A 21881-nucleotide genomic window follows, 5' to 3' on the forward strand; every position below is an offset into this window, starting at 1 on the left:
CTTGGTTATCTGTTTCCTGCCTTTCACTTTCAGCCTTTTTTCTTTTCATTTTCACTCCTTTCTCTATGGAGGGTTGCAGAAGAAGGGTTCACTTTGCTGGCTACAACCCACCTTTTTTCCCTTTACAAAATATTCTGGAAAACCTTGAGTAAAGGGCATCCTGGCATGCAGCATCTACACATTCTGAAATGTTTTTCTTCACATTCTGAAAGGTGTTTTCACATTTTCACTGCCATTTCCAGAGCCTGTCCATACTGAAGTCTTAGAATGAATCAGTTTCATAAAGCATGGGAAATAAATAAATGTCAGAAACCACTTCCAATCTGCAGAGGAGCTAATGCTGAATGCCTCCCAACACTGAAGGGACTCTTTATAATGGTGTTTTGTCAGAATCCACAATGAAGTTTTGCTGTAAGGCCAATCTTTTCTGCCAGGTCTAATGGAAAGGTTCAACCTGATCCAGCAGGATTTGTGGTCTGTGTGCTTTTGTGTGTGTAGATGCATATTCGTACGTGCTGCTGGATAAACTGAGCCACAGCTTTATCAGTGCTGGGCTGAAAAGTCTATTACTCTGAAAAAGAATTATCAGTTGTAATGGTTTGGGTTCACAGGGTATATTAACGTAGTAGCTTTTATACATCAAGAGTATCCTCATAATTGGAAAGATACATCATGGATAGAAGAGGTTTAACAGATGCTTCTAGCAAGGAATTTATTCCATTTTGTTTGTTAAGATTCTGTTTTGTCATTCAACCCTCAAGCTAGCATAATAAATATGTAATTTGTCTTCCTCCCTACCACCATCCTTCCACCTTCACTCTTCTGCTTGTCTCTCTCTTTTTTTTTTTTTTTTTTTTTTTTAAGGCAATATAGGAAGAATTATTGGTTTGGATTCAGAAAAAAAATAGGGAAAAAACTCCACTCATTAACCCTCAAGCATTACCATTGCTTAAGTCTCTATTAGTAAAGAATTCAGCACCTGTTGGGGATGTAAGCAAAAAAGTTTGGTGCTTTATCGCACAAAGTTAAGATTCTGCCAGCTGTTAGCTGCCACTTTGGTTACTTTAGAGTGCTCAGTCTTATGATAAATCAAAACCCATGAGCAGGAGTCATGGAAGGGTTATCCAAAGAAAGTGCCCCCTGAACAGGGAGCTTGCCAACATGACAAGTTAACCTCAGATACATGAACAAGTTACCACGGAAACCATCCAAGTCCATGATTTTAAACTGCCACAAAAACGAGGTAATTTGGGCAAGGTGAGCAGGAAGAGAGCTTGTTATGTCTAATTAGCAAAATGTGTTCTTACAGCTCTTCCTACCCACTGGCCATTTAGGATTTTTAATTTTTCTCCCTCTGCACATTCATTTCTCAGTGTTACTCCCTTCATATGCAGTTCTCCAGACTCAAGCTTTTGTTATGCATTGTCCATGTGGCAGGTCACATCACACAATGGAACTCAATCTCCTTATTCAGCTGTCATTCCTGGTTTGACATTCCTGTGTCATGGGTCTTGCTTCAAATGTTCCTCTGACCACAAAAAGCCACTCTGCTCTTCCATGAAGCTCTCCATTCATCACACTAGAAAGGAGCTGAAAAAGAAAGGCTCCATAAAGCTCCCATAATTTTTTCAAACAATTCATTTTCTACAAAAGTGTAAAATTTTCCCTGAATTAATACTGACATGGGGAAAATCAATGACATTTGTTTAATAAAGATACTCTGCAATATTTCCTGTAATGAGATTGTTTGACAGACCTTCCTAATAAACTTCAAAATTACTAAACCCTCAAAATTAATTACATGTTCCTGGACAAATAACCACAGTGATTCACGGCTTCCATTTTCTTACAGCTCAACTCCTTCTCATTGCATCCAGTAACTTTTAAAAGAAACTCAAGTAAATCCTCATCTTATTGCAACAATTAAGTTTATTCTTTTAAAAGCATCTCAAGTAAAATGTGTAGAAGTGAAACATTATTCTGTAGACTATGCATAAGACACTTTGATACCTCCTATGTTTCAGCATGTGCTTGCTTTAGTAAATGATTTCTTAAAAAAGAAAAAAATTAATTTCGGTCCAAATCTTTATAAATCTATTACAAATTTTTCCACTGCCTCCTTTTTGTCAAACATTTACTTCAGCAGCCTGGACAGAATCCCTGAATCTCAGCAGACCACAACTGCCTGGAAAGGAATGGAGGAAGGAAAGTTCCTTGCAATTTTCTTTTCACTGCCAGAAACCTAAGATGGTGTTCCCTGCCTGCCTGCAGTCTGGATCTGGGAGTATGTTTAGATGTGAAAGCTATTCCAGAATATATGTGTGCGGAACTCAAAAGTGATGGGAAGAAATGTGCGCTGTTAGGACAAACAACATTCTTTACTGCATACTTTTGGTGACCTTTTTATTCCAGTGTTAGAAACCCATATTCTGCTCAGGCAAAAGGGAATTTTCAGAACTTAATTCTGGTAGTCTGTCCACGTGTCTAAAGAGTGAGACATTTAACTAAACATAAGGTTTGGCTACTTTGGCTCAAAAGATTATTCCACTTCTGTGAATTACTAATACTTTGGTTGTGGGGGTTTTTTGTGTTTTGCTGTTGTTGTTGTTGTTTTGGGGGCCTTTTTTTTTCTCCTTAATTTACAGCTCTTGTTTGTGGCCATATGTATCAACATGCACAAATAAATATACACCTTTTTCTGCCTCTTCCTTGATTTGCATTTAGGTCTCCAGATTTCTTTCTGGTTCCCTTAAAATTTCTTGAACCCCATTTTTCAGTCTTCAGCAGATAGCTGAGGAAAATACAACACTGAAAGCAGGCTCCTGATATTCCCTTCTTACTGACTCCTTTATTGTCTTATCTTTTCATGTCAGCTGAGTGTTTTCTGGACAAAATATTGCTATTTAGACAAAGTAATGTAGTATCAGGGAGATTCGCAAAGGTTACCAGGAACTAAGTTTATTTACTCAATCTCCAGCATACATACCTGTGCCCTGATGAAGAACTGAAGTCAAATGGAAATTTAAATATCTAGCACATAACTGAAAATACTTTACACGAGTTTATAGATAGATAAAAGATATGGAGGCTGTCTTTACTGGGCTGATACTCAACTTGTGCTCACAAAACTGGAGAAACCACTAAGAGTGTTAAAATAAGAACTGAATGCCACTAATTTTCTATTTGCTTTAAAGGCAGTCTTAAGTGTATATTTGCAGCTCCTTTTGCATGTAATTTTTTAAAACAACCACCTGCTGTTAGCAGACAATAATTGATTTATTTGTTGTGGCTTAAAAAATTGAAAAAAATTCCTTTCTTGTGAAAATAGCACTGCAATTCCTAGATTTTTTCCCCTTACAAGAACCAGCAATTGTCCATGTGAAACTGATGTAGAAATGGCTTCTTTTTGAACCATCTTATGGCCAGCTATGTCTTCAGCAGAGTGTTGCAATCAAAGAACCTTTAAAGATAATGGACAATTTAGAAAATTGTCAGATCTCTGAGAAATGCATTGAGCAATTGACCTGAACTTGTTCATCTTGAAGACAGATGCTAAGGATTTAACACTTCCACATTCTCTTCAAATTAGACCCAGAGCTATCGCTGACTGATGCAGGATCATGTGGCTTCGAGTATCCAATTCAGTCAGATCCTGTGGCCATCTCTTTAGAAACACTTCCTGATGTAAAGACGTTTTGACCCACTCATCAGTCATGGTTTTGACAAGGAAATGTCAAAAGAGTACAGTCTTTAGTAGAGAAGAACAGCTTCAAAGCCTAACCTGCAGACAGCACCTTAATTCTGTAGTGATTCTTGCATGAAATGAGATGTTGATTCAGTTATTTAGCATTGTATCTGTGGAATAATGAAATAACATAGCCACAAGTTGGAAACAATAAAAAACCCCATGCTTTGCTAGCTTTGTAGCTAAGCAACTGCATGGAGGATGTTTATCTTTATTTCAAACATTTGTCCAAAACAGGAATTAAATTACCTGGAGGAACAGCTCCTATGTCACTAGAATATTCTGGATCCAAAAGGTGGAAAAATAATAAAATTCCATGAGTAAGAGAAGACTAGACATATATTAGCAATCTTCATCACAAAAGATGCCAAAAATCTGCAGAAATTATTCAAGTGTAAATTGAATCTAGAATTTTTTACATTTGAAAATGCATGAGAGATATATTTAAATAAAATAGCTAGTGTAAGCTTAGAGTTTTCTTGCAAGAGTGTAGAAATTACTATAGCAGAGAAAGTGTCAGTTTAATCTAACAGGGGTCAATAATAAATTGCATAAGAACAAGTGTTCAGGGTTGCTTCATCAGATTTCTTTCAAAACCCCCAACCATTTGCAGTTCCCTTGGATCAAATAAAAACATGTTTCTTCCATGCCCAGAACAGACTTTAAGTAGTGCTTCATGTCACAACTTTGTGACTAACCAGGTGAGAAGTACATTATTCAGAACAGATCAATCTCTCTGTTTTTTTTCTAAGAATTTATTTTTTGTCAAGACTATTAAATGGCTTTCCTTTAGAATCCCACGCTCTCCACCCTCCATCTGTTAAAAATAATGTACAAAGATCATTGAAAAGAGCTGGACTATTCTATTATTTTCTGCATTGCTAAAGCTGTGTTTTCCTTCCTGACCATTTCTTCCTTCCTAAAGCAAAGTCAAAGTTACAAGCGTAAGGGAAGGAATATCTGAGCCTCTGTAATTTGACTTTCTTCGGAGGCTGGAGCAGCTGAAGATGAGATGTGCATTGATGGGCCATGTGCTATTTCCATGGCATCCAGGCTTTTCAAGGCCCAAGTTCACACAAAAAATCTTCTCCTCAGCCCAGTCTGTTAATTCTGCCTACACTCACGGCCATTTAAGCTGGACCCTGTTCTGTTCACCAAAAATGATTCAGTGCGAAACCAGAAAAAAAAAAATCGCAGTCACAAGGACAAAATGAGAACATGGAAAATTTTTATAAGACCTGTCCATCTAGAGATGGAAAGGAAGGAACACAAATAATTGCAACACCTTCATGATAAGAATTAATTCTGTGGTCTCATAGTCTAGAATGCCAGCAAAGACAAACTAGCAGAATTGCCTGCCATGAAGTGAGAGTGAGGTTTCTCCAGCTAACTACTTCTGAAGATTTCCAAATGGATTTAAGAGTAATGGCATTGACGTGAAATTCTCCTTTCATGTTTCTGTACCACATTACTCATTAACTGTGCAAGCTCCTGAGAAGAGGATTGCTTACCCAGGAAGTGAGGGGGGAAAGTAAGGTGCACTTGTTTGGTTGAATGAAAATGCTGGTTTGTGACTGTGGAAGCCAGTTGTGAATTCCAGTGGCATCCTGGCCAAATCGTTAACTGCAATGTTTACATTTGGGAATGGGACCATACATGAATGTTGAAGTGTTTATGTTTTCAGAAGAAAAAAGTTCCAGCATTATACTTTTAAGCAGTAATTAATCTTAAAATTAAGTTAAAATTCTGCAAGGAAGCAGAATATTTGATGTTGAGGAAGATAGAAACAGGAGGTTTTAATGAGAAAGACTTCTGTCAACTTTTGATTTTGCTGTGCACTTGTTGAGACCTGAAACATAGTTATATTGAATGTCTGGCCACAAAAGGTCATGCTGGTTCCACACAGAGCCTAGTATTCAACATTATTTCCAGACTAAATTGATTTAGAATTGATTTTGGTTTTCCCCCTTCTTTCAGAAACATCATTGCACAGTGGCAAGAATATGATAGGAAGTTTATAAGTGCAAAGATCTGAAGAAGGAGAAGAAGAGTAAAATGCCTTGGAACACTTTTTAATTTTCTTTTAAAAAGATATTCCATGACATTTATTATGTGAACAAATAACAACAGCGCTGCTTGCCTTAAGAAGATGGAAAGATTGATTTTTCTTCATTTTTTTATATTTCTGCTCATGTTTTTAACCCCAACCACTGCTGTAATAGCCAAGTGTTTGAGCTTTGACCTGAACAATGGCATTTCACACTTGGAAAGATCCCCATATCAGCCTGTAGGAAGTCTTTGCCATCATGCCTCTTAATACAACACATGTCTAAGAAAAAAAATTAATAACTGTCAAAACTGACATAGGATCTGCTCTTTGTTTAGTGGCTTGTGCTGCATGTTTCTCGAAACACGATTCAAATTCACACAGGGAGTGCCTTTGTCTATAAGAAAGGCAGGTGGCAATAATATAGGAGCAGCCATCTCAGCCCTTACTTGACACAGTCCTACTCATTGAAGTGAAGAGCTTTTCTATGTTCCAGGCAACAAGCAGTATTGTGGGAGAAAAAGGCCTCAAGTTGAGTAGGGAAGGCTTGGACTGGATATTAGTAAAAAATGTCTTCACTGAAAGGGTGGTCAGCCACTAGAACAGATCTCCCAAGACAGTGGTGGAGTCACTGTTCCTGTAAATGTTCAAAAGACATGTAGATGTGGCACTTCGGACCATGGTTTAGTGATAGGTTTGGCACTGTTGCATTAATGAGTGAATTTGATGATACTAGAGGTCTTTTCCAACCTAAAGGATTCTGTGATTATATGATTAATGAGAAAATTCACAGTTGTTCCGTGGTAGTGTCTGAAACATAAACTTGGTTGTCAGTGATAAGATTAAAAAAAAATCACTGCTCATGTCCCTCAACACATTGTTTTCCATTTTGTGGTCCAGAATGGCACTCTTTTCTAGATCCATGAGATTAATTTTCTCTTTTTCTTTTGGCAAAGTTACTTATTAGACTCTGATAAAAAGGAGAATGTTTTGATCTCCACTGTTTGAAACTCCACAGGGTTTACACCTGTACCAAAAGCTTATTATATTTGTCCTGATATGCCAGCGGAACAGGCTATGATGAGGAGAGACCCAAACTTGTTTGTGGACTCATCCCGGTTGCCTGCCTATCTCCAAACTGATATCCAGATTTTAATAAACAATTTGGCACCTGATTCTGCTTTTCTGGAATAGGACTTATTGAGAAAAAAAAAATTGACCAGATATGAAGGGGATGTTGATCTTTCTGAACCATTTACTCAGAATTTTGCTACTCCTACTCATGACGTTTCCTATTCTTTTTATTATTTATTCTTTACTGGTGCAAGCAGGGCTGCTCTATATGCCGCTTCTCTCCCTATTCAGTATATTTTCATTACAACTCTCATAAATTATTGTACATCAAAAATGTAAGTCATGATCAAAACTAACAGAAATCCCTCCTATTTCCCTCAGTGAGATATAGATGTGCAGTCTGTTGAGCAACATATGTGTCCTGTGTCCTTCTGTCTCTGATCTAGATCATGTGTCTTCAAAGCAAAAAAATACTCACAGAACAAGGTTTTTGTATATATAATTATCCAGAATTATATAACTGAATTTTATGGTGACTACCAAGGTAAAAGCCTATAACAAAAATTTAGGCAAATCCTTGCAACCCCTAGCACTCCACCTGCAGTCCTCAATTTCTCCATGGCAATCTGGAGGTCTCAGTTATGAGGGGAATACTGCAAAAGTCATCTGAAATAGACCATGCTGTAGCAGGGATGAGATGCACAAGTGGAAATTGCTTCCTGGCCTGAAGACTCCCACTAAATCACCCAGACTCAAGCTGTTGACTTTGATTGTAAAATCTCCATCAGTGAAATCTACTTTGGCATCCTTCTGATGCTGCCATGACCAATGGAGGTAGCACAAAGCTGAACACAAAATAACCTGATTCTCACGCAGGTTTTTCAGCTAATGACAATCCAAGGGCAGAGGCAGACTATTGATCTGTTTAGTTTCTTTGTATTTTCCATCTCAGACATAGGTATTCAGCTATTTTTTATGTCTGCCCATGGGGGCCAGTGATTGCCAGTGCCTCCCCACCCACCACCCTGACCAGGTGGTTTTGTGTAGGAGCTGACCTTAGTGGGGAACTGGCTGTCATAAAGATGGCAGCTCATCCATCACAGCTTTTGTAGGCTGTCACATTGCATTTAATCTCACTTGTAATTTTCCATGGGAGGTTTGCAAAAGCCATAAACAGAATCCTAATGCTACATAATGAGGTTTGCAACCAGTGAATGCTTCCCCTCAGTAGGAAGCTGAGCTGTCTTCTAGCTGCCCTCAGCTGTGCAGAGATGGAAAATCCTCAATTCAGCCTACAATACCATGTGTTGTTCCCGGTGTTGGAACAGGTACATCTTTTCTAGACAAAATTCAGTTATATGTTGTCATAGGTATTATCTCTTCTCTCTCAACTCATGTCCTCTCCAAAATGGGCCCTCAGAATCCTGCACTTTACAAAAGAAGACTTTTCCAGCTGCTGACACATCATTTCCATGAGGCTTCATTCCAATTTTATGGATTTGGGAGATTTTGCTCATTGGTTTTACTGCAAGCTTCAAATCCTTCTGTAAACCCTGATCAAAACCCCACCCAGACAATCACAGCTTTTAAAAGTTTAAACCAAACTCAGGAAACTTCTATCAGCTCTGAAATTTTCGGGTTTTGATATGTTCACTACACCTATCTTCCTTCTCTCTTGAAGTTTACCAACACAGAAATGAGTTAATTGGAATCAATATGACCAGAATTATACTCTTGGAAACTATGCCAGATTCAATCAAGAAGGGTTACTCGAAGGACGAGATATAAAGCTCTGCTTCTCAGATATATTCAATAGAATGACCTCCCTCCCTGACCTGTCTGTCCATGTCATGCTGACAGATCATATCTTCCACTGATACAAACCCAAGGAAGCTGCAATTTGTCAACAAGTCCCTGGGCTGTGCATTCTGGAATGGATTTCTACAATATAGTTTCTCTTCTGGCAATAACATGAGAACAGGCTAAATCCCTGGATTTATGTGGGCCTCAGTCACTTCATAAAGCTTTATCCCTTGTTTCTCATTCCATAAGTGTTTAGCCTCTTGACCAAATGATGAACTGAGAGAAAAAGGTGTATTTTTTCTCTAGACACCACTTTATATTTACAGATCCTTCAGAAAACAGATTAGTTAAATTACTATAGCTATATTCATTGGTGCTGGAAGCAGTAGTGATAATTATTATGATGTTTTATTTTAAAAAATTATGTTTTCAGCCTTGAAGCTGAAAAACATCAGCTAATCATCCTGAAATTGTTTCTGCCAGGTGTCTCCTCATGCTGAATTAGCTCTTAAAATTTTGCCAAAGCAGTTAATCAGTTCCTGAGGGCAAGATTTAGGAAAAATACTAGGCTTTGAAATGAACTATTCCCATTCATAACTTTCATGCTGTCTCTGTAATTTGGCAGGAAACTGGAGTCCAAAATCTAACTTTTTTTTTTGTTTTTTAAGGAAAGCCAACCAAATCTGACCAAGTTTCTAACCTCCAGCCACAAAGATATTGGGAGGAAGTTTTTCTGCATGATTTAATTCTCATGAGTATTCTCAATTTCTCACAGCTCTTAGCATTCTTGTTTCATTACAGAGCATAGCATGTCTTCCCTGCAGTTATTCTTCCTTGTAGGAGGGAGAAAACATATATTTAGTCCTAGAGAAGAAAGAAAGAAAGAAAGAAAGAAAGAAAGAAAGAAAGAAAGAAAGAAAGAAAGAAAGAAAGAAAGAAAGAAAGAAAGAAAGAAAGAAAGAAAGAAAGAAAGAAAGAAAGAAAGAAAGAAAGAGAAAGAAAGAGCAGAACAAAGGGAGAGTGAAGTGGGGTAAAGACTAGAAATTCATACAGAAAAAGAATGGGATTTTTTTTATTTGAGTATTATTGTGCTGACACCTTAATTTTATTTATGACCTTGCCATTATTTAACATAAGGGAAATTCAGTTCATGTGGATTTTTCTTCCTTTTAGGTAATGAATGTATGAAATCTTCATTGAAACTGCATCTCTGGGCAGTCATTTGCTTAGAACTGCAGCATCTCTAACAAGATAAAATAAAATCCTCCTTCAGCTCAAAAAAGTCATGGCAAGGAAAGAAAAACATCATTATAAAGTCCAAAATAAACCAAAATAGTCTTCTATCCAGACAATCAATTTCTCAATGGTGCCCAATAGACATATTGAATCATGCATTTTGCTTACACAGCTGCTCAGAGAAAAACAAGGACCATATTGCTACCCATCTCTTTTTGCAAAAGATTGGCAATTATAGCACTTGGAAAGTTGTAACCATCTTTCATTGTGTCAGTAAGTATTATTCATGCTGGCATACAACCTCCCTGCTTACCCTTACAATATTCTTAATTAAATTAAGATTGTACCTGGAGCATAGAGGCCTGATCCTTGCAAATGCTACCAAGTTTATGACTCAATGCAAAAGTAATGGTGAGGAATTCTGAGGTCTGTGTTATGCAGTTAGGTGCTCAGTGCAGATTTGCCTCCAGGCTGGAATGAGCCCATTTTCTGTTTCATTCCAAGTCCTGTTTCTCACCATATCCAGCCTTACAAATAGGTGGAATAAATGCCATGAGGTGCTGTCATAATTTAATCATAAAGGGCATTTCCTTCATGGTTGATGTGAGATAGTGTGCTTGTATCTTGAGTCACAGGGCTTTATTTCCCTAATAAAGATAAATGACATTTTGGGTTCATGAAGCTAAAAATCAGAAAAAAAAATGAAACAACAAATCCAACGAAAACAAAACACCAAGATGAGTCTTGTGGTAGACAGCAGCAACTGAGACTTACCATAGCCTATTATGTAGCCTTTCACAAGGTAATCTCAAAGTACTGTTTTGCTTTTTCATAAAGATGTTTGGAAAGTGACTTGAATAAATCATGATATGTAAATGTAAATAAAAACAAAGTTTGGGATTTCTGACCTAAAATTTGAATATAGACCATACATGCAATTCATACAATTTAATTTATTCAGATTTATGTCCAAATACTGAAAATGAACGACAGTCTATTGGCTGGGAAGTTGGGTTAACATTTAGAAGGTCATAGGATTTGCTTTGTGTTTTGCTGTAGACTGCCTATATGGTACTTGATGAGCTCTCAAAGTGTAAAAAGTACTTTAAGTTGCAGGCTGTGGCACCCCTTACGACAAACATTTAAGCTCTATTTGATGCACGCATTAATCAGCATGCTGAGCACCCTTCCATTTAGCAGGCTAGAAGGTCAAATGCCAAGAGATAGTCAATATGGAAATTTCAGAGAAATAATCCTCACTTCAGAAGTCAGTGAAAAGAACTGTCTTGTTTCCCTCTAGGCTCGTACGGTTACTCAAAATACAGACACATTTCCCATATGTTTTACAAGAGTACACAAGGCTTCTTAGGGAAGATAAGCTGAAAAACAAATAGATCTTCATATAGCTCAGGTATGAGCTCAGTGATAGGATGACAGGCCTGCAAAGACCAAAACACTCCAAGGCATACTCAGAAATTAATGTGACTGAAAAATATTAGGGTATGAAAGCTGGTGTGCTTAAAGAGTCAAGTTGCCTCCAGGATTAGATTAATGCTCAACAAGAATTTTCCAGGGCCTTAATTCTGTGTAAGTCTTTCTAGTCAACCCTTCCAGCCTACAGAATAAAAGTACTAGCACTGTCAAACCAAGGGATTACTGTACTAAAGAAAGGAAATACATGGAAAAATTGATGCATCAGAATTAGAGACATATTATTTATACCTGTGCAGATTAATATTGTCAGTCTGCTCTGTTATAATATCTTATGAATTCAGTCCGATCCTTTCACCCTTGAATCGTATCTGTTGGATGCTGTCAGATTATTTTCCTGGTCAGTGATTTGCAGGATCTAAGAAGTCAGACTATATATATTGTAATGTTCTCATATTGATGAACATTTTGTGCATTCCGCAATATTTATGGAATTTTCTTTTGTTTTGTAGGTATCAACTGAAGAAGGAATGAGCTTAGCCAGAGAATATTCCTGCTCCTTTTTTGAGACTTCAGCTGCGCTCCGCTTCTACATTGATGATGTTTTTCATGGACTAGTGAGGGAAATTCGAAGGAAAGAGTCCTCTCTATCCATGATAGAGAAGAAGATGAAGAGGAAGGATAGTTTGTGGCGGAAACTGAAGGGATCCCTGAAGAAAAAAAAGGAAAGTACAACCTGATGACAATTCTCCATGAGCCACTCATCAGCTCATCTGTTAAAAAAGGCAGCATTGACACAGCATCTTCCAGGCCAGGTCCTGGAGTTCCTTTCCTTCAGCTCTCATGCAGAAGTTGCTCCTTGAGAGCCCAATTCATGGTTTTCCTGTGAATCTTCTGTTCTATATTGTCATTTAGCATACCCTCTCATACCTTTTCTGCAACTCTGAGTGCAGAAAATACTGTGTTTTTTTAACATGTGCTCCATGGCTGGTCTTCAAATGCTATGAGTTATGACAGCATTCAAGGCAGAACCAGCTTCCACCAGCTCAAGGAAAATGGATACACTTACTGCCTCCTCTTCTGCATGCACAGGTCATTTCATCATCCCAGGAATGAATGAAATTAATCTCAATGGACATTTTGACTGTTTAAGGACTTGGGATATGACCCTCAGCTTTGCATTCACACATAGGTTTAGGGTTAGCCTGGGCTGCAGGCCCGTGTCTGAGTGTGAGTGTGTCTGTGAGCCAGGACCAAAGGGAGCACTGGCCATTCACAATTCTGACCCCATGGTGCCCCATCCCCATTGTGTCCTGTCCACTTAGCAGGCAGGTTTTGCAAGCAGAGTACAAGTCATGCACCAGCCCTGCAGAGGCTGCAGGGGTACTTTCTGTCTCCACTAGTCTGTACTTGCCAGCACTGGCTGACTGAGGTGCCATGTCCTACAGGCATGCTATGCATTAAAATCATACGAGAGTTTGTGTTGGAAAGTAACTTTTAAAGGTCACTTGCTCCAAACCCCTGAAATGCACAGGGACACCTTCAACTTTATCAGGGTTCTCAGAGCCCTGTTCACCCTGATCTTGGATGTTTCCAGGGATGAGGCATCCACCACCAATCTAGGCGTCCTGTGCCAGTGTTTCACCAACAGCCACACTCCCCTGTCCCACCAAGGAGCTCACAAATGCTCTGTCTGTCCGATGAGTCCCACAGCCTGCCCTGGAGCAGCGCAGCTCTGTCCCAGCATGTAATAGCATCTGTGACTTAGCATCCAGCCCTTGAATTAATAGAGAATTGCATCAGCTCAATCACCATTGCTCACAGTCCTTGACCATCCAACTGAGCCACTTGATTAAGCAGTTGAATAAGTCTTTTTAAACATTCCTTTTTAAAGCTGGCATGAAGTAGAGTATATGCTCCTAAACATCTTTTCCCCCTGAAGTTCTTTTAATGTTGTTGTATTTTTAAATTTTACAGATAGAATATGCATAAGCTTTGTCAAAAATACAGATTGTGGTTTCCATGGAGTCATACTAGTAGTCAGTGTCATTTGTGTCTGTCCTGGAGTGATAATTGATACAACAAAAAATATGTATCTTTGTTATTAAGTGTTCATTTTTCACTTTTATTCTGTCAGTATTTTGCAGAGTTTCAACCAATTATATTTTGCATAGTCTGGGTGGGAGTAGATTTGTTTTCCTCTGTACAACTTGGAAAGGTTATGGTATTGTGAATAATTTTAGTTCACTAGTCAGATGTTCTGTTCTCCATTCTCCCTTCCTTTCAAAGGAATCCAGGCATATTTTGTGACTTCTCAAAAATCCTTCATCAAAAGTAATGCTTTGCTCTACATTTTTAGAAACTATGTGGCTATATTTCTATTTCAGAAAGATTATTTTGGAGGAATACATGTACCCATTCAAGATGGATTTTCTGTGTCCTGCCTCCGAAAGCTCAAGTCTGAATTTATACCATTGTAATTATTATTATTTTATCTGTATTGCCACAGAGATTTTAGGTCAAGAGTCCTTAGAGATAAAAAGATGCACTTGTCCAAGAAGTTTATGAGCTAGTGGAGACAACGAGAGCCTGCACTGAGCAGATGGCAGCTATGAGACAGTAAATAACAAGGGGCAACATCTGTGTCTGTTTCAATCCTGCACACTGCATAGAGGGGAACAAAGCAGTCATTCCCTGTGTAAGAGAGCATAGCAATTACCACCTGGAGAAACCTTGAGGGATGGTCTTTATTTTTTTCAGGCAGATGTGTGAGTTTGGGGTCAATTGAAAATCATTTAGTGTTGGTTATGTCATTTCACATCCCCCTACTTAGGGAAATATAATATCAACATGGACTTGGCTCTGTATTTTTAGGGGTACCTTGGTTCAAGTCAATGTGCAAGACAAAGAAAGAAGACAGCATAGATACAGTCTACTATTGAGTCTTAAATGGATTAACTTGATTAAATATAACAATTCACTGGCACTAAGGTCATCTGGCATAGAGAAAAATCTTTCCATATTGTTAAACTCTCTCAGCCTTCACAGCAGTGTTACCATGCATAAGCTGCTCTTGGAAGTGATTCCTGGACTGTGCCAGGTTCTGCACCATGCTGAACAATGGGTCAAAAAAGTGCTGGTCTTCTGAAACCAAGATAGGCATCATTTTGACATTTTGGCAATATGGATGTGTTCAGGTATCTCCTGGGATATGTTCAAATTAGTGGAACAGACACAGGTTGCATCATCATATCTTCAGATGCAGCAAGCCCATGAGAACTCCAGGTTCTGAGTGTCTTCACAGTCAGCCCCGAAATGCTGATTTTGAAAGGTATTTGGTACCAGGTTAGTCTCTTCAGAAAGAATGAGATCTCATACCCTCCAAGGATATTCTGCTACATCTTCTACATCTTGAGCAATTTCAGGCACTGAAAATGTCTTAGGCAGAAAAGTCTGAATTTATCTCACCTCACTTTGATCATGTAGAGTTTGAGGATGACATCCAGTCATTCAGATCCTCTCTTTGGTTAATACAGAGAGAGATGTTGGTGTTTTTCTATGTATGGCATGGATAGTTAGCATACAATGAATCCCCCCCTGAGCTGGCTGTCTCTTTCCAGTGACTATATTTCACTCCATAAAAATCAGCCCAGTCTTCCAGCTATCATTTTTTGTCTAAATTCAGGTGGGATAGACTCTATGTGTGAAGATTTTTCCACTCAATATCAACAGCAGAGAATAGTACTGCAAGTGCTAGGCATTGAGCCTTGTCTCTAAAACACTTTGCTATACTTTACTTCTAAATTGGGAAAGTAATTCTGATTTACCATGACCCAATTCCTCAATAATCTATAATGCTTAACCTCAGTTAATTGAGCAGAGATGATGGAGGTTAGAGTCAGTGAGGATAACATAAGTCATAACTGCATAAGAGGCTGGGTGCAGCTCCTCTATCTAATTAATAATTTTGATTCCACTACAGAAGTTTGTATTTAGCTTTCGAACCTAGATGAGAGAATTAATAAAACAGTATCTCTGTGTCTGAAGACTTTTCTGTATCTGACTATTCTCTCATCTACTTGTGTCTAGAAGATTTGAAGAAGGAAACTTTATTTTGCTGTGTTGCATACAGTCCCATGAAGGTGGCAGCTATAATTTATGCCACGCTCAGACTGTGTTGCAATTGGACAATAATTCAGGTTCCTACAGAAATATAATTAAAGCCAGCTAATAAATAAAATAAAGTAATAACAATTTGCAAAAGTATCCTTAGTGTCTCTCACAAATACATAACATACAGCAGTTAATTACCCTTCTTAACAGCTGTGGCAGATCACATGCTGCCTCTAATTGAGAAGTGATCTGGGGAAGAGTGTAAATCCAGGTGGAATATTGCAGAACTTAAATTTTCCTTCATACATGGCTTTTGCACACCAGCCTTAGAACTTAGGACTTGCAGAATCCTCCTATGTTCCCTGGGACTGGCAGCTCATAACTGTGCTAGAAACCTGATGTCTTTATAAATGATTGAAAATAATTCCTTTATATGCCTCAAAAATATCTGTTTTGAGACTGAGATGTAAGAAAGCATAGCTACAATGAAAACATCTAATTATCTTTGTTTTGTCCACTAGATATTATATATATTCATATATATAATATATATATATATTCACATATATATATATATGAATAGATAGGCTATATACACACACTATAATATATATAGTTTCTGGATGTCTCTTACTTGTAAGCTTAGATATTTGAGCCATCTCTCTATCCTAACAGATAGGGAAAAACAAAATCAAAACCAACAAAACAAAACCCAAAAAAACTATGCAAAAAGCAAAAGATGGGGCTTAGCAGAGTTTAGTGTCTCATAGTGAAGATTTAGACTCCACAACTGCGTCAAACTCTTCTCCCAAGCTGAACATTTCTCTTGGTCGCCCAGATGTGATACTCGTGACAAACAGAATAGCTGCAAGTGGGTCTTCTTGTAGAAACAGTAAACAAAGGTACCTACTGCAGCCACCTCAGAAAGTGACACTGAAACAATAATGGAAGTTAAACTGAAAACTGTCCATGTATCTCTTATAAATCACAAAAAGTTTACGGTTAGCTCCTAAGGCTAATTCTATGCACTAGTGTTGGCCTGAATTTGTACTAGTAATCTAAAGAGGGATGTCTAATGTAGACAATTATGGTAATATAATTCAATTAAGTATACTTACAGCAGTTAGCCATATTTAGACATTACCTTTAGGGACTCTTATTTATGCCAGTGTGCATCACACACTGCTCATTGCTTATGGCTCTGAAAAAATCCCTAAAAATCAGCAGAAGAATGGCAAAATCACAGAATGTGACTTTAAAGCAACATGAAAATCAATGTTCTCAAAACTTTAAATGGCAGTTGAATGGAATAGTGTCTTAGACCAGATCAACCTCCCTCTTTGTACTATTTCTAGCTTGGTCTGTCCCTTCAAGCACGTGGAGTTAGGATGTCCGTGTGGCAAAATGATTTGTAATGGGGATGGCATTGTCTCACAGATGCTGTGAAAGTCACCCCAAGAGGCATTGCCCTGCACCTCTAGGCTGATTTATCACTCCCTGATGCTCTTCGTTCTAAACCTCCTCAATTTGAGCTCTTCAATTTTGTTACATCGCGCTGAATTATGGGGTTGTTTTGTGATGAGGACAAATGTCCACTCAAGAGGACCAAACTCATTTCATGATCTGAACTCTTTCCCCAAGAGGCAATAAAGACAAGAACATTCAAAGCCATTGCATCACCTGCTGTATATCTTCTGTCAATAGATAATTAATGTGACAATTAGATTTTCCCATTCTTGCACTTTGTCATGCATCATTTTTTACAGCATTTTTGGACTTAAAACTATTTCAAGAACTGCATGACCAAGCTAGAAAGCCATCATTTTTCATGGTGCTCTTGGAACAGAATTCCAGTAAAAGAGTAATGTTATGAGGGTAAAGAAAAGTAGGTCTTACAATAATATTATATTGCCTTAGTTGTATTTAAAAAGCCCGATTTCATTTTACCTTATAGATTAGGCATAATCAGTTGAAGAGAAAGGCAGTGTATTACACATCTGTGAGATTCACTGGAGAAAAATCTTATATATTTATGTTCTTTCTTCATTCTGCAAACAAGATAGTTTGAAATTATTCTTCCTGGAAAGAGGAAATCACGATAGAACTAGTAGATTACAGAACTGTACTGCAAACCATGATTGTGACTTAATTTAGCCCATTCAAAAAATTTCTTTGCAGTTCCTTCCATTTGTCTGTCTTCAGTCCCAAAACACCAAGGGTAACATATCCATCCTGAGCTCCATCCAGGTAAACTCACTCTTTTTCATTTTACAATGGCATGTAAGTGACAGGACAAGGGGAAATGGCTTTAAATTGAAGAGAGTAAGTTTTTAATAGATTTAGATACAGGGAGAAATTATTTTTCTTACTGTGAGGGTTGTGAGGTTCTGGAATTAGTTCTCAGGAGAAGCTGTGGCTGCCCCATCCCTGAAAATGTCCAAGGCCAGGTTAGATGGGGCTTGGAGTAACATAGTCAAGGAGAAGGTGTTGTCTCTGCTCATTTGGAAGAGATGCAATTGGGCAATTGGAATGAGATGAGTTTTAAGGCCCCTTCTAACCCACACCATTTTATAATCCCATGATTTAATTTAATTTGTTATCTTGCATCAGCCCCAGCTATTTAAAATCCAGCCTCAAATCCTTTTGACAAACCAATGACAGAGTCTTCTGCCTTTTTTATAAACCTCTCATTAATGTTCACAATGTTTTCCCTTATAAAGTTTTGCAAAATCACTCATCTTTCTGAATAAAAACTGAATTTGCCTCCATTGTTAGACACTGCTGACTAATCACAGATGCCTCTTTATGTAGGACATTGACTAAATAAGCTTGAACACATAAAGCATTTAGACAGCATAAGTGGGCAGCTCCTCTGAAGACAGTGGAAAACCTTATGGTTGATTCACATCCATCTCCGGAACAAAATTGCACATTACAGCATGATAATGAATATACTTCTGAATACACACACAGAGGAAGATGAGGTTTGTGTCACTGAAAACTTACAAAATCCATAAACCAAAGCAAGACAATCTAAGGAAGACAGAATAAACAAACTATTAGTAATGACAAAGATAAGCAGAAGGAGTAGAGAAGAATACAGTATAAGTGAATGTATGAAAATCATAAAATCATAGAATGGTTTGGGTCTGAAAGGACTATTAAAGGTTCAGCCTACCTTGTTCAGCCCTCCCTCCTGTAAAAAGGGACTGCTTCAACTAGATTTCTTTTCTCAAGTCCTGTCCAACCTAACCTTGAATTTTTCCTAGAATGCGGCATCTACCACCTTGGTAAGCAACATGTGCCTCAACTGAATTTGGAAAGCCTTGCAGCATTCTCCACTCTAGAGGAGTTTTAAAACCTTTTAGAAGGGGACAAGAGCAGATAAAATGACAAAAAGATATAAAGAAAGGTCCAGATATTTGGTTCAAGTGCACCCACCATAAGAGTTTGGTGGAGCTTATTGAGATGACTGATACTAATTGAAACAGAAATTGATGATGGTTTTGTTCATCTTTCATGTGGATCATGAAATTTGGTTGGCTTAGAAAATGAAAAGGAGAGATCAGAGAATTTACTACTGCTGTGAGTATGCAAGATGGTTTAGGAACATTTTAATGTAAATCAAATAAAAAGAACACAGCACAGAATGGAAAATTGAATGAGAGGAAACAATACCAAAATCAGTAAAGTGAATGGGAAGTTTATATTTCCTCTCTGCAGCACACATCAGGTTTCTAGTAAGAATCTGCTTGAAGCTGACTATGGAATAAATTGGTCCCTCACTGAAACTTCTTTAGACTTAAAGGAACAAATCTCTCTATGGTCTTGGCTGTCTCCCTGTGCTGTGTGTACTTCAGGAACTAAAAGCAACTCTTTTCAACAGAACAGTTGGGGAAAAAGTAGGATGCTCAGCTTTTTACTTCTGTAAGGATAGTAGCAAAACTCTCATTTGTATGCCTCATAACTAATATAAAAGATGGCATGATAGCTCCCTGCTGAAGATTTCAAATGATACTTCAAATATATAGTTTCATCTGGTAGAGCAGCTGCCAGTTTGCAACCAGTGCATGCAGATCTTTCACTGCTGGCTTTTTCCCTCCCACTGTGCACAGACCAGGTGTTAGTGAAAAATGTAGGAACCTGTTCCTGCTCTCCTGTTTAGTTAATAGGGTGTTCACTGAATACTCCTAAGTCTTTATCAAGCAAAACTGGATGAAATCCAAGTTATCAGAGAATACAGCAGGGATGTCTTTAAGGAGGCAGATGTTCAAAGGAGTACTTTGAAGAGTTTTTGACCTGTGAGGAGTTGATTACCATGATGTGGTTGAAAGATGAGAAGAAAAATAGATGAAACCACAAAGCCTAAGAGAATATGCTATACCTGCCAACAACAAAAAAAAAACTTCAGAAAGACTTAAGTTATAAAAGCTGTAAAATACTGCTGTGATAAAAGTTCTGAGCCAGGATAGACCTTCAGGGATTGCAGAGAAATTTGGGAACACTCAGTACCATTTCTGTTCTTTCACTGACAGAGATTTTCAATCCACTTGTCACTGAGTGATAAAAATCCTTACAGGGAATCACAGTGATTCTAACAGATGGGACAGGAAAAGCAACATTGTGTCACAAAATGATCTTCGCTTTTAATGGATAAGGAGGTCTGGCTAGTTTGAAGATTGCCCACCATGAGTTAGATTTTGCAAATTAAGAGCAAGTTTGAAGACAACTGTTAGAAGCCCTCAGTTCACCTTGGACTGAAGTGATAAATCAGTGTCAATTATTTCACAGATATACAAGTGACTGTGCTGTTTGCCAGCCTGATACCAAAGCAGCCTGTCCTCCTTGGCCAACATCTTCCAGACACTGCAAAGAACCTGCAGCCCCATGTACTTGCCTTTTGCCAAATGGTTCACCAGCAGTGAGTGAGCGCTGAACCTCAGGCTGTTCCTTACAAACCTGCTGTTGGCCACCTGTGGGTCTCATCCAGTCAGAGCCTGGAGGAGGAATTTCATCCATCACAACCCTCTGGACTGCAGTAGGTCCTTTCGCCTGAGGTGAGTGTGAACAGGAGCAGGAGAACCATCACCACTGCAAAGGAGTCTGAAGTCCAACCATCCTTGAGCTGTGCTGATCAAACAGGGAGCAACTGATCTTCTTGACATATTTTCTTTACTCCTTCAGAAAGTGTCAGAATGATAGACTTAAATAAATTTTGCCACTTTTGTTTCCATTTTAGAACTGTATGTGTTCTTTTATCTTACAGAGCAGGGCAGGCACTATGTGGTATCTTTCTTTGCTGGAAAATATGCACCCTATATACCCCAAATATTCCCAGAGACACACACATACAATACAAGCTCCTATTGCAACCCCAGAATTTAGTCTTTGCCCATCTATCTTGCAGCCTACATCTGAAGTAAAATAGAAAACTTGGGATGATTTTTTTTGTTGTTTTTTACATCTTTTTACTACCAGACGGAAAAAGAAGGATCATATGCTCCATAATTTTACTGATAACACCCACACCATCTATGCCCCATTTGGTGTCTTTCAGTCATTACTTTCCTAAACATAGAAACCATAACAGTCTTCTTTTCACTCCAAAGAAATCCAGAAAGGTCCCTTAAACTAAATGCAAAACTTTAATGTGGCTATATTTGCCTAAAATAAGTACTAAATTTGTTCGAGTGCATCAAATCTGGGTTGTAATAATTCATGGTGAAGATGAGCAAGCTATTGGCACTTGGTGGAGTACTTGCATGTGACTTATCTTAGGTATTTTTAATTTCTCTAAAAAATTTTATGCCAGTGAGAGACTGGAGTCTGCTGGGATGACTTTGGGTATGTACATTAATCAGCACTAGCAGAAAAAAGTAAATAGATGTTCAATATTTGGCTAACTTCCAAATGTTGAGGCACATTTGTAGGCAAGGCTTGCAGGGGAACTCGTAAAGGTCTTTATATTTAGGTCACCTATATTTAGAGAAGATAAAGCACTATGTCTTGTCCTACTAAGAACTGTCCCAGATTAATAGATCATTTCTCTACCCAGCTTTCATATTTCTGCAGAGGACTGCTGTGCTGCTGCCTACAAAACAATGTCTGGATTTGAAATAAGTTTGAGTATGATTTAACCAAAAATAAATCACATTTATCTTTAGAAAATGACAAGTTGAAAAGAATAGTGTCTACTTTTCTTTGATCAATTCATAATATCTTTTTTCTTTCAGTTTCTTGCATTCATTTCTTGGGTTCAAGCACTTGTAGTGGCTTGAGTAATACCAGTATCATTTACCATTGGTTTCCCTCTTAAAGGCTGAGACTTTCTTTAGATCCTTGTTTTGGTATATTTCCCAACCCCTTACCTTAAATAAAGGTTTACAATACAGCAGAATGTATATTTCATACTGCATACAGCTAAATGACCCT

At 38.1% G+C, this 21881-nt stretch overlaps 1 protein-coding gene across 1 annotated transcript in view; it reads left to right on the forward strand.

The window, feature by feature from the left end:
- Positions 1–12208, forward strand: part of RIT2 (Ras like without CAAX 2) — a 185049-nt gene extending 172841 nt beyond the window's left edge. The window contains exon 5 of the mRNA XM_066339790.1: positions 11849–12208. Coding sequence (XP_066195887.1) covers positions 11849–12076 — 228 coding nt within the window. The 3' untranslated portion in view covers positions 12077–12208. The remainder of the gene's footprint in view (positions 1–11848) is intronic.
- The last annotated feature ends 9673 nt before the right edge of the window (positions 12209–21881 follow it).

Source organism: Sylvia atricapilla, chromosome Z, assembly GCF_009819655.1.
Source record: "Sylvia atricapilla isolate bSylAtr1 chromosome Z, bSylAtr1.pri, whole genome shotgun sequence".
In the NCBI taxonomy this organism is placed as follows: Eukaryota; Metazoa; Chordata; class Aves; order Passeriformes; family Sylviidae; genus Sylvia; species Sylvia atricapilla.